The 14,227-nt window shown below is 40.8% G+C and overlaps 1 protein-coding gene across 1 annotated transcript in view; it reads left to right on the forward strand.

The window, feature by feature from the left end:
• Nucleotides 1-14,227, forward strand: part of PIP4K2A (phosphatidylinositol-5-phosphate 4-kinase type 2 alpha) — a 179,243-nt gene that overhangs the window by 136,270 nt on the left and 28,746 nt on the right. The window contains exon 6 of the mRNA XM_082616812.1: nt 2,040-2,078. Coding sequence (XP_082472938.1) covers nt 2,040-2,078 — 39 coding nt within the window. The remainder of the gene's footprint in view (nt 1-2,039; nt 2,079-14,227) is intronic.

Consider the following 14,227-nt stretch of genomic DNA (forward strand, 5'->3'; position numbering starts at 1 on the left):
AGTTGTTTTGGTTCTGCTTTTTTATCCCCCGGAAATGCTTAAGGTAGTGCCTCTATCTTAAGCATATCCTGCTTGACCATATCCTGTTCAAGCATATCCTGATGTAAATTATGCCTATAGACTGGATGTTACAGTTTTAACCTTGGATGTCGTGATTTCATCTCCCTTTTTAGCTTGTAGAATAAACTTTTCTTGCCAGTACTTGCCGCTGTGAGGGAACCTGGGCATCTGGCATCATGTCATGGCTCAAACTCTCAGCCTTGACTAACTTACGTTTCTAATTTTGTTTTAATTTTTAAATTCTGAATGAATTTAAATTTGGATGAGTTTTTCCAGGCTAATGCTCTGCATTTTTACATAGAGACGAAGTTTCAGAGTAAATGACATGGTAGAGGGGAAAACACACACAGAGACCAAAAAACTTGGTTAAAGATACAGAGACTCAGGTATTACAAGTACTTAATACTTGAGTATTAAGCCCCTCCTCCCCTTTAAATTTGGGAACATTCTTTGTTAGCAGTCAGTGTTTAGAGGAAGATACTATGGCCCGAATTCAAGAATCTGTAAAGGAAAAAACAAACCATTGCAAGTGACAGCTGCTGGGCTCGGCCAGGCAGAGGGCTTTCCTTCACGACCAATTTACACGGTTCATCTTCACTTGCTGGGTCAGCTTTGTGCTCCTCCGACACATCCCCCGGAAGCTTCGAGCATCTTCCCTGGGTTGGCAGCAGGGTCTTTCGGATCCACCAGACCTGGGAATGCTGAGCATGGGGCAGATGGAGAAGTGGCCCCAGGGAGCCCCTGGCCTGGGCTTGGCCCCCTTCCCCAGTACAAGGAGTCTCCCCATCTGTGAACACGTTACACACATCCTGACTAATGCCTGAGCTGCTTGAAGGCAAGATGGTCATAGAGCAAAAATGTTAAGAGTGGCCAACCTAGAAGCTACTTTAAATTTTCCCAAGTCACATACACATTCTCTTAATGACTGGCTAATGCAAGTATTCCAGGCCAATAAGTATCTATTTAAAACGTAGTCAGGTAAATGGATCGCTCCACTGACCTAGTCATAGTCTGGGCATCCAGTGCTGGGAGGGGAGGGAGAGCAGTCAGTCGGGCTGTGATCCTCCTCCAGCCGTTTACTCAGCAAACTCAGCAAACACTGGGCGTTGCTGGGTGAGACACTGCGTTGGTCACCACGGAGCACAAAGTATAAATGCTCACTGTTGTATTAACAAAGTTAGGAATTCACTGGCCATTTGTTTCCTAATCTTTCTTTTGCATTAAGATCTTCCACAAACAAAGGACAGTTTCTGTTCTTGAACTCTACCCCAAAGCACCCCTGTCAGCATCAGGAGGACTCGGTCATTTCAGACAACACAGAACCGAGGGCATCATTTTGAAAACCAGTGCATAGAGTAGAAATTGCTGCGACCAAGAACTGTGTTTTCTTCTACTTTATACCTCTGTGCTCAGCCTAGGTTCTGACACAGAAGCAGTGCAAGGAGACGTGTGTTTGAAGGGACCTCCAAAGTGAAAGGGGCCGGGAAGTACCCACTGGGTCTTAGTCATGGTAAGTGAGGAAGCACATTCCTTAGTAACCCTAAGCCAGGGGAGACGGGCAGTCGGAGGCCAGGGCATGCCCCCGCCTAGAGGACGCAGCGTGGGAAAGAGGCCTCTATGCCCCAGTGGTCACTGCGGCCAGCTGACGGCCCACTTCACTTTGAAGGCCCTCAAACCAACCATTTCTGGCGATTTATGTTTGACTCCACGTTTAGTAAGTCACTGTTCACGTGATTGTCGGGTTTTCTGATTCCAGCAGGAGGACAGGAACCAGGGAGAAGACAGCACAGGTGACGCGGCAGGGAAGGGGTTGGAGACAGGTGGACAGAAATCCCTGCCGAGGGTGCGGCACGCTCGGGGAGGGGCCAGCGCAGAGTCGGTGCTCATTTATTTCCGTGCTCTGCCCCGGAGTGTTTGCATATTTCACGTGAAGCCGATACCTTGTGTGCGCATGTTTTCATTATCTCTTTCTCTTTCAGGGCTCTACAGTGGCTAGGGAAGCAAGTGACAAAGAAAAGGTAAGTGCCCAGCGTCTCTCACCTCACTCCCGCGGACATGCGGTTCTAGCCATTTCTCCTCCGCTACAGTGAGAAGTTCTTCATGGGCCTGAGGAAGCCCCAGTTCTCTCCCTCAGGTTGGCTGCTCTGTTGGACAATGAAGTAGTTATTAGTTTGAGGTGTGTGTGAAACATTTCCCATCAACGTGATCTTGAGAAAACAGCCGCCTCTGCTGTCAGCACGTTCCAAACTGGCAGGTACAGCCCAGCACCCGAGTCCTAACCCCACTTTATGACTAACAGGCCAGGTGTGACCTTGAGTCAGTTTCTCTGCCTCCCTGAGCCCCAGTTTTCTCACCTGTAAAACAACAGTGTTGAGCTTCAAATTCACCAATAAAATATTCGCTTAATGAGCTTCAAACTCCTTTCCAACTACGAAATGTTAAGATCTAATTAGAGTATTTTTTGTGTGTAAAGACTTAGGGATGGACGAGGAGACTCTACTTTTTTCTGAGTCACTGGACATTAGGTAATACTTGAACCGCATTTTGTTGATTATGCAGGATTATAAGCAGATTCAACTGGAATCAGTTTAAGAATTTGGGGGGCAGCTTTCTGTTTGCAAACCTCAACTGCCCAAAATGGGGATTTGCTTACATGAAAGGCGCCTCTATACTCTCAGCTTACTCCTCATCATGTTGAGGTGCCTTTTCTTGACCAAACCATTTGAAAGCTGGGCTCAAGGTTTTTGTTTCTAAATTAAATTATTTAGGATGATATCACTCAGTTTGGGTTTGAATTTTATAGATTTGGAAATCTCCTTTTACTTATTCATTCAGAAGTTTGTGAATGTCTTTATGGTTACTGTCCTAGCTTCAGGGGCTAAAATAATGAACCATACAGACATGTCCTGCAAAGCGATACAGACATTAAATAGGAAATGACAGTATCATGTGATAAGTGCTTTGTTAGGAAACACGTAGCAAGGGCACCTAAATCTGGCTCGGTGGTCTTCGTGGAAGAGATGATTGGAAACCTGAAGGATGAGTAGCAGTTGGCTAGAGAAAGAGCAGTGTGTGCAGAGGGGGAGCACTTGGTGCTTTCACTGGCGGCTGGGATGAGGCCACAGAGGTAAGCAGGGCCATCTAGAGTGGCTATGGAAATAACCCAGAATAGATGGTGGCCCGACCTGGGGTGGTGGGCGAGGATAGAGAGATTTAGGAAGAAGAATCCACAGAACTCAGAGATTGAATATGGGAGGTGAACAGTGCCAGGGAGTGTGTGTGGAGGGAGGGTGACTCCAAACTTTCTGGTTTGGACAGTGGGGTAGGTGCTGATTCCACTCGTGGAAAAGGGAGCAGGCAGAGTAGTTAGAATTGTCAGCACAGCATCAGAACAGAGATGTCCAGTAGGCATGAGAGGGCTTCAGCAGGAAAAGGGGGCTTGGGAAACCTGCTGGGAAGGATGATCAAAGACAGGGAAGTGTCAGTGAGGTCACCTAGGATGAGCCTAACATGAGAAAGGAAACACTCACTCAAGTCCAGGAAGCACGGAGAGTCCCATACAAGATAAACCCAAGGAGGAATACACCAAGACACATGTTAATCAAACTGCCAAAATTTAAAGACAAAGAAAAAATATTAAAAGTATTAAGGGAAAAGCAACAGTTGTTAACATACAAGGGAACTCCCATAAGGTTATCATCTGATTTTTCGGCAGAAACTCTGCAAGCCAGAAGGGAGTGGCAGGATATATTTAAAGTGATGAAAGGGAAAAACCTACAACCAAGAATACTGTGTCCAGCAAGGCTCTCATTCAAATTTGACAGAGAAATCAAAAGCTTCACAGATAAGCAAAAGCCAAGAGGATTCAGCACCAGCAAACCAGCTTTACAACAAATCCTAAAGGAACTTCTCTAGGCAGAAAATAAAAGGCCACAACTAGAAACAAGAAAATTATGAATGGGAAAGCTCACTGGTAAAGGCAAACATGAAATAAAGGTAGAAGATCATCCACACACAAATATGATGTCAAAACCAGCAATCATGAGAACAGGAGAGTACAAATGCAGGATATTGGAAATGCATTGGAAATTAAGAGACCAGCAACTTAAAATAATCTTGTATATATATTGACTGCTATATCAAAACCTCATGGGACCCACAAACCAAAAATCTACAGTAGATACACACACAGAAAAGAAAAAACAATCCAAACACAACACTAAAGATAGTCATCAAGTCACAAGAGAAGTGAACAAAAGGGGAAGGGAAGAAAAAAGACCTGCAAAAACAAATGCAAAACAATTAACAAAATGGCAATAAGAACATACATACCTGGGCTTCCCTGGTGGCACAGTGGTTGAGAGTCCGCCTGCTGATGCAAGGGACACAGGTTCGTGCCCTGGTCCGGGAGGATCCCACATGCCGCAGAGTGGCTAGGCCCGTGAGCCATGGCCACTGAGCCTGCGCGTCCGGAGCCTGTGCTCCGCAACGGGAGAGGCCACAACAGTGAGAGGCCTGCGTACTGCAAAAAAAAAAAAAAAAAAAAAGAACATACATACCAATAATTACCTTAAATTTAAATGCTCCAGCCAAGACATAGACTGGCTGAATAGATACAAAAACAAGACCCATATATATGTTGTCTACAAGAGATGTACTTCAGGTCTAGGGACACATACAGAATGAAAGTGAGGGGATGGAAAAAGGTATTTCATGTAAATGGAAATCAAAAGAAAGCTGGAGTAGCAATACTCATATCAGACAAAATAGACTTTAAAGACTGTTATAAGAGACAAAGAAGGACTCTACATAATGATCAAGGGATCAATCCAAGAAGATACAACAATTGTAAATATATATACACCCAACATAGGAGCACCTCAATATAAAAGGCAAATGCTAACAGCCATAAAAGGAGAAATCAACAGTAACACAGTAATAGTGGGGGACACCCACTCTCATCAATGGACAGATCAGACAGACAGAAAACCAGTAAGGAAACACAGGCCTTAAATGACACATTAGACCTGATGCACTTAATTGATATCTATAGGACATTCCATCCAAAAGAGCAGAATACACTTTCTTCTCAAGTGCACATGGAACATTCTCCAGGATAGGTCACATCTTGGGCCACAAATCAAACCTTGGTAAACTTAAGAAAACTGAAATCATATCAGGCATCTTTTCCAACCACAACTCTATGAGCTTGGAAATCAGTTACAGGAAAATAACTGTAAAAAATATAGACACGTGGAGGCTAAACAATATGTTACTAAACAACCAATGGATCACTGAAGAAACCAAAGAGGAAATCAGAAAATACCCAGAGACAAATGACAACAAAAACACGACAATCTAAAACCTATGGGATGCAGCAAAAGCAGTTCTAAGAGGGAAGTTTATACCAATACAATCTTAACCTCAGGAAACAAGAAAAATCTCAAATGAACAACCTAACTTTACACCTAAAGCAACTAGAGAAAGAAGAACAAACAAAACCCAAAGTTAGCAGAAGGAAAGAAATCATAAAGATCAGAGCAGAAATAAATGAAAGAAACAAGAAAACAATAGAAAAGATCAATGAAACTAAAAGCTGGTTCTTTGAAAAGATAAAATTGATAAACCTTTAGAAGAAAAGGGAAAGGACTCAAATCAATAAAATTAGAAATGAAAAAAGTTACAAGTGACACCACAGAAATACAAAGGATCATAAGAAATTACTACAAACAACTATATGCCAATAAAAAGAACAACCTAGAAGAAACAGACAAATTCTTGGAAAGGTACAACCTCCAAGACTGAAGGAAGAAGAAATACAAAATATGAACAGACCAATCACAAGTACTGAAATTGAAACAGTGATTTAAAGACTTCCAACAAAGAGAAGTCCAGGGCCAGATGGCTTGACAGGCGAATTCTATCAAACATTTAGAGAAGAGTTAACACCTACCCTTCTGAAACTCTTCCAAAAAATTGCAGAGGAAGGAACACTCAGCTCATTCTATGAGACCACCATCACCCTGATACCAAAACCAGAAAAAAGATGCCACAAGAAAATTACAGGCCAATATTATTGATGAACATAGATGCAAAAATACTCAACAAAATACTAGCAAACCAAATCCAGCAATACATTAAAAGGATCATACATCATGATCAAGTGGGATTTATCCTAGGGATACAAGGATTCTTCAGTATCCACAAATCAATCAGTGTGGTATACCACATTAACAAACTGAAGAATAAAAACCATATGATCATCTCAATAGATGCAGAAAAAGCTTTTGACAAAATTCAACAGCTGTTTATAATAAAAATTCTCCAGAAAGTGGGCACAGAGGGAACTTACCTCAACATAATAAAGGCCATATATGACAAACCCACAGCTAACATCATTCTCAATGGCGAAAAGCTGAAAGCATTCCCTCTAAGATCAGGAACAAGACAAGGATGTCCACTCTCACCACTATTATTCAACATAGTTTTGGAAGTCCTAGCCACGGCAATCAGAGAAGAAAAAGAAATAAAAGGAATCCAAACTGGAAAAGAAGTAAATCTGTCACTGTTTGCAGATGACATGAAACTATACATAGAAAATCCTAAAGATGCTACCAGAAGACTACTAGAGCTAATCAATGAATTCGGTAAAGTTGCAGGATACAAAAGTAATACACAAATCTCTTGCATTCCTATACACTAACAACAAAAGATAAGAGAAATTAAGGAAACAATCCCATTTACTGTCACATCAAAAAGAATAAAATACCTAGGAATAAACCTACCTAAGGAGGCAAAAAAACCTGTGCTCTGAAAAGTATAAGACACTGATGAGAGAAACCAAAGATGACACAGATGGAAAGGTATACCATGTTCTTGGATTGGAAGAATCAGTATTGTCAAAATGACTATACTACCCAAGGCAATCAACAGATTCAATGCAACCCCTATCAAATTACCAGTGGCATTTTTCACAGAATTGGAACAAAAATTTTTTAAATTTGTATGGAAACACAGAAGACCCCGAACAGCCAAAGCAATCTTGAAAGAACGGAGCTGGAGGAATCGGGCTCCTTGACTTCAGGCTATACTACAAAGCTACAGTAATCAAAACACCATGGTGCTAGCACAAACACAGAAATTGTAGATCAATGGAACAGGATAGAAAGCCCAGAAATAAACACACACACCTATGGCCAATTAATCTATGACAAAGGAGGCAAGAATATACAATGGAGAAAAGACAGTCTTTGGAATAAGTGGTGCTGGGAAAACTGGACAGCTACATGGAAAAGAATGAAATTAGAACATTCTCTAACACCATACACACAAAAAAAAAACTCAAAATGGATCAAACACCTAAATGTAAGGCCAAACACTATAAAACTCTTAGAGGAAAACATAGGCAGAACACTCTGACATAAATTGCAGCAATATCTTTTTTTGATCTACCTCCTAGAGTAATGAAAATAAAAACAAAAATAAACAAATGGGACTCAATTAAACTTAAAAGCTTTTGCACAGCAAAGGAAACCATAAACAAAACAAAAAGACAACCCCTGGAATGGGAAAAAATATTTGCAAACAAAGCAGCCGACAAGGGATTAATCTCCAAAATATACAAACAGCTCATGCAGCATTATGTCAAGAAAACAAACAACCCAATAAGAAAATGGGCAGAAGATCTAAACAGACATTTTTCCAATGAAGATATACAGATGGCCAGAAAGCACATGAAAAGATGCTCAACATCACTAATTATCAGAGAAATGCAAATCAAAACTACAGTGAGGTATCACTTCACACTGGTCAGAATAGCTATCATCAAAAAGTCTACAAACAGTAAATGCTGGAGAGGGTGTGGAGAAAAGGTAACCCTCCTACACTGTTGGTGGGAATGTAAATTGATACAACCACTATGGAGAACAGTATGCAGGTTCCTTTAAAAACTAAAAATAGAACTACCATATGATCCAGCAATCCCACTCCTGGGCATATAGTCAGAGAAAACCATAATTTGAAAAGATACATGCACCCCAGTGTTCACTGTAGCACTAGTTACGATAGCCAGGACATGGAAGCAACCTAAATGCCCATCGACAGATGAATGGATAAAGAAGAAGTGGTACATATATACAATGAAGTATTACTCAGCCATGAAAAAGAATGAAACAATGCCATTTGCAGCAACATGGATGGACCTAGAGGTTATCATACTAAGTGAAGTAAGTCAGAAAGAGAAAAACAAATACCCTATGATATCACTCATGTGGAATCTAATTTTTTTAAAATGATATTAATGAACTTATTTACAAAACAGAAACAGACTCACAGATTTCGAAAACAAACTTACGGTTGCCAAAGGGGAAAGGTGAGGGGTAGGGGGATAAATTAGGAGCTTGGGATTAGCATACATACACACTACTATATGTAAAATAGATAACAAGGACCTACCGTATAGCAGAGGGAACTCAATATTCTGTAATAACCTATATGGGAAAAGAATATGAAAAGGAATGAATATATCTATATGTATAACTGAATCGCTATGCCATACACTTGAAACTAACACAACATTGTAAATCAACCATACTCCAATAAATTTTTTTTAATGAATAAAAATTAAAAAAAAAAAGAAGTGAGGTGGGGCTTCCCTGGTGGCACAGTGGTTGAGAGTCCGCCTGCCGATGCAGGGGACACGGGTTCGTGCCCTGGTCCGGGAGGATCCCACATGCCGCGGAGCGGCTGGGTCCATGAGCCATGGCCGCTGAGCCTGCGCGTCCGGAGCCTGTGCTCTGCAACAGGAGAAGTCACAACAGTGCAAGGCCCGCGCGCCGCAAAAAAAAAAAAAAAAAAAAGTGAGCAGAGAAAAAGGTGGCTCCTTTGACAGTTTATATTTTTACTGTGCGCCAGTGACTATATTTTTACACTTCCAACCTCTGTGTAAATCACCGTGAATCCACCGGCTTTGGCCAGCAGCAGCAGAAACGACAGACTGTCAACTTCTGTTTACATGTTGCTATGTAAACATTTTTTCCAGGTGCCAAAGACTCAAGCCGGTGTTTGAGTTTTAGTCCACGAGAAACTCAGAGGCTTAGTAGTATTGGGATTTTCTGCTAGGAGAAAATATCTGGGCTGTTTAAAGAACCACACACTAGCATTGAAAGAAGGCTTTTTCAGCATCATCAAAAGAAGGCAGCCCTGGAATAAGAGCTGTGGCCTGATGCTGTACGCTACTCCATAGGGGTCGCTCTGTTTTTATTTCGTTCCCAGGTCTCTTGAGACTACTCTGCTAGTGGCCTTTTTTTCTGTTCATTTTGATTTCTTCAGGTTCTATCCCCAGGGGCTTGGTCTGCTATGACAATAACAATGCCAAGAAAAACAGTTACAGCCAGTGGGGTGATTGCTGCAGAATCCGAAGTCCTAAAACAAGGACACATAGGAAGGAAAGCCACAGTATTGGACGTGGCTCTGACGGCTCATCATCAAGAGCAGGACATTCAGTTTCCGGTCCGTCCCTCCGCAGGTCTGCCTCTAGACACTTGCCAGGAACCCAGGGCATTTACCACAGTTCTGCCCCCTGCCTCACCAAAAATGTTTAGCCCTTCACTGGTGTAGGTTTCTGTGAAAAAGACATGAAATTACAGGATGTGTTTAACAGAAACCCACTTTTCTGAGGATACTGCTAGGATGCTTTTATCGTCTATGGAATGTGCACAAATTGTTCCTCAAAACATCTCCCCTGGAGGTGGACTTAGAGACGTCAGAGACAGGAGGCACCTTAAGAGGTCAGAGTCCCGTTTCCCCACCTCACATTTGATCGATTTGAGACCCAGAAGCTTACGTTCCCACACTGCATCACACAGTCGGTGGCAGAGGCAAAACCTTACCTTAACTGCAGGTTATTTTTTTTTATTGTTAATCTCAATGTACTGGGATTTAAAAGGTAAGTAATAGTAACCAACGTTTGTTGAACGGAACGTGTACTATATGCCAAGCCTGTTGTAAACTTTACACAAATTTGCTTGTGTCATCCTGACCACTACCTTTAAGGTGGAGGCTGTTATGACTTCCTTTGCGTAAATGAAGTTACTTGACAGACCGGCTGTAACTTGCACCACAGTTTTGACATGACACAGCTGGGGTTCCAGCCCAGAGCGTACATTCTAACCTTCTAAAATGTTTGAGACTTCTTTCTTTTTTTAAAAAAAAGAGGATTTATTATCAAAAATTCATATTACCCCATGAATCATGAAGATGAACAAGGAAACATTTCACTACAATGTTTCATTGACAAAAACATGTTAACTCCAAAACAATATGGTACTAAGGCAGTTCGTTGAGTCTTGATTTAAAAGTAAAAAAAATAAATAAAGTAATGAAATAAATTGTTCGGCCTCATACCATGTTGGCAAAAACAACCAATTCATATTTCCTCCATTTGAGAAGTGCAGGTATTTCTGTAAATACAGTCTGTGTCACTGTATCTTACACTTATGTAAACATTAGGATTGTCTACGCAGTAGCCCCTAGGAAGAATTCAGTGCTTTCTACTTCTTTCTGGGCTTGGGGTTCCTGATAGCTCTTCTTCCAGGAGGAGCAGCTCCAAAGCACCATCCACCTGCCCTTTTAGCTTACTGGCGCTCACTGGGCACAGGCAAGAGGAAGTAGCTTGAAGACATGGGATGTGAAAGTAATTAAAACTGGTAATTTTTGGAGACTGTGCCTGCCTCGACAACAGGACATGATGTCTCTCTGATATGGCAGTTTGTTTATAATCTGGCGACAACCAAGGTAACATTTACTAAACTGTAACACATAACAGTAAATGAAATGTATTAATGGAGCTGAACTCTTAAAACCCTTGGGTTTTTAAGTTCAAAATTTTTTCTTTGCTTTCCTTTTTCTGTCAATTTTCAGGTTTTCTTTGCATGATCAGTTGATATTTTTGACTCTTCCAAAAAGCATGCTGTTCTTTGTCTTCACGAATAAAACCATAAATTATCAAAGCAGTCTTTGTTATCTCTAGTTAGAAATAATTGGAGAAGGCTGAAAATATTTTCTACATTTTAGCCTTTTATAAGTGAAACCAAATGGTCTGCAAGAATATTTTCATTGCAATCATTGTATAATCATTTTCTACGAAATTGCAAAGAACAATTTTCACAGAGACTCTCCATTGATGTGGCTTAATTAGTAATCTGAATTCTTAGTTTTTCTTTCATTTGCATCATTGTAGCTGTTTTAATTTCACACTTTTTGCTTGTTGATGGTAAGTTTTAAAACTGTCATTTCAGATATTTCGTGATATAGGTGCAGAAAGGTCCCCTCCCTACGATTTGAGCTTGACACGTAATTAGTGTGATTTGCATTAGCATAATAATGAAGATGGAACTGAAGGAAATAAAGAAGTTATATTCCAACAATAATGGAATCACTTTCATGGCAACAAGTATCAGAACATGCGTGTACAGATGTCTTGAATTTTTTTTAAAAAAGAGCAGAACAGTGCTTTTTTTTTTTTTAAACCGTTGTCAGATTCTGACAGCTGCTATGATTTGTTTTATTCTTTAATTCTTTCCTTTATTAATGGAAGGGCATCTTCCATTCATGGCTCCAGCAGTATCGCCCCCTCTAAATGAGACAGAAATGCGAATCTCCCTGGTGGTCCATCTTTTCACAGCTGCACTGCAATTCCAGTGTGACATCAAATTAGTAATTATAGCTGAGAGGACCGCTTTTTACAAATGACAGTCTTAGCATGCTGCCAGCAAGCAAGCTACCCAGCAGGGAATCCGGGCAAGTAAAAGAAAACATAACTGGACTCACTTGATTTCTGGGGGATTTGACCTAACTCTTTAAAGAGTCCATGTTCTTGAGAGGGAGAGTGAGCGAGTCCTGGGGATTTACACAGATATGCATCTTGTTCATCATTCTGTGCAGTTCTTCTCAAAACTCATGTCTGGTTTTATTAAGTAAAGTAAAGCCTGTATAATGGAGTCATTGGGTCACAATAAGAAGATTCCTTTTAACATCTAACCTTCTCCCTGGAACCCGTTTGAAAGAAAACAGCTGCCCTGCAGTTGGCATCTGTATAACTATATTGGCAATAATCACTGTTGACACTTTGATAATGGGCTACAAAAAGCTGCCTGGTCGATTCTTAGGAATTGTGAATTGCACTGGCAATTAAGTGACTGTCACCATCTCTGACATTTTACCTATTACTGACTGAAGGTTCAGGAAAATCCATCATTAATACCCTCACATCAAAAAAAAAAACAACAACAATGCTTTCCTAAACCAGTTTTCAGCATTTCTTTTGTGATCTTTAAATTGTAATGAATTATAATTAATTACCACCTCCATCTGGTTCTTTAGGATGAGTTAAAGGCAAGGTAACAAAAGATGGTAAGCTTGGAGCATAAGGTACAAAAACAGCAGTGTGTCCTTCTGGGAATCTTCCTTTGCTATCAGTTAGAAAGCGCTTCCTTTTCCGTTGTCAGTGGATGATCAGCTAATGGGAGATTGTCAAGGTTTTTAGGCCCTCAACTCAGCTAATGCTTTAACCTTCTGTAAAATTCATTTCTTCCGTGAATGAAGAAAGATTCATTTCATTTCTCCTGTGAATCATTTCCCTTTGCCAGCCAGTGTTAGACACACCTATCCCAGCACCCAGAGTGCAGGGGGAAATACGCCATCCGGGCAGCAGCAGGGCCATCTGCCTCCTGGCCCGGAGATGTTTTATAGAAGGGGGTTTGGAGGGGAAAGGCACCAACCAGAGCCCTAGCACATCTGTCCCCGCCCCTGCTCTGGCACTAATGGAGGTTTGAGGTTTGGGGATAAATCATCTGACTTAGTCTTCATTTATTAAAGGATTTCATTGGTCCTCATGCTTTAGTGTTTGCAAGAATCCCTCGTTTCAAATGAGGCTTTCCCTCCCACAGAGGTGCACTTCAGCAGACTTGACAATCACTTAAATCCTGTCTGCTCGAGGCATGGGTTAAGGTGATTGCTATTACTGATGGAAAAAATGGTCTGAACTCTTACATAAGTTTGCAGATGTCTGAGCAAAGCCTTAAGAACCCTATAATGTAAACCATGGGGGTTATTCTGGGAAGTGGAGTTTTAAACTTTGAGTCCTTTGGACTTTGGTAAGAGTGGCACGTGAAGAAGAAAGATAACATGAAGTAACTCCTGTGAGCATCTCCCAGATGACAGCATTAGTCCTCAGGCCAGACTGGTTTATGGCGGTGTATAAACTCAGTTTCACTGGAATGAACTGAACTCAGATTATCCCAATCACACAGAAGCAGTGTTGTTAGATGTGGGATTTTTTTTTTTAAGCTGACAACTTACGCAGTTGGTTTCAAAAAGAGTTGGGGCGGAGACACAACTTCCAAAATATAGTATGTGGCTTGAGTTTAAGCCAACCTGCTGCAGATGTATAATAAAACAATAAAATTATGATGTTCACTAGATTAGTATTAAACCAGAAACTATACGATTTAGCAAACTTCTTGCATTTTCAGATTTTGACATTTCTTAGATTATCACCATCGACATCCGTGCAACAGAATCTTCCAATCAGATGGAAACAAATCTATTTTGTAGGGCTTGCACATGGTTTAACTGTCACATCACAGCTCATGGAGGAAAACCAAACTGTCACCATGTCACTTAGAGCTAAAGGGCCATTCTGAAAAGTCTGACGGTATTAAAAAAGGAGTAAGTTTCACTTTCTAAATATCAGCTTTTAGGGAAAATAAATAACCAACAGCTGGGTTCCACCAGCCATAACAGTTCTAAATTGTAGAATTACGATAGGACTTACCCAGTTTTGTGCTTCTTAGTTGCAGCACTATTTCTACAGGTATGTTCAGGTATATTCTCTTTCTACATTTATACGAAGAGATTCAGAATAAAAATTATGAGACTTTCATATCCAGATGCTGGTCACAAATGTGTACATTCTCATTGTGGAAATAACTAGTTATTAAGACATGTTGGATCATTTCCCAAGCTGTGAACTTGTGTAGACACTCTGCTTACGTTGTTAAAGGTTATATGTACCTTTTGTGAGAAAACACCTGCTATCTTTGCTACTTCTGTCTGAACTTTACCCATATTCACTAATTTGCCTTTTCATGTAACAAATTTCTGGCCT

This window comes from Mesoplodon mirus (assembly GCF_964341445.2).
Source record: "Mesoplodon mirus genome assembly, chromosome: 4".
NCBI lineage: Eukaryota > Metazoa > Chordata > Mammalia > Artiodactyla > Ziphiidae > Mesoplodon > Mesoplodon mirus.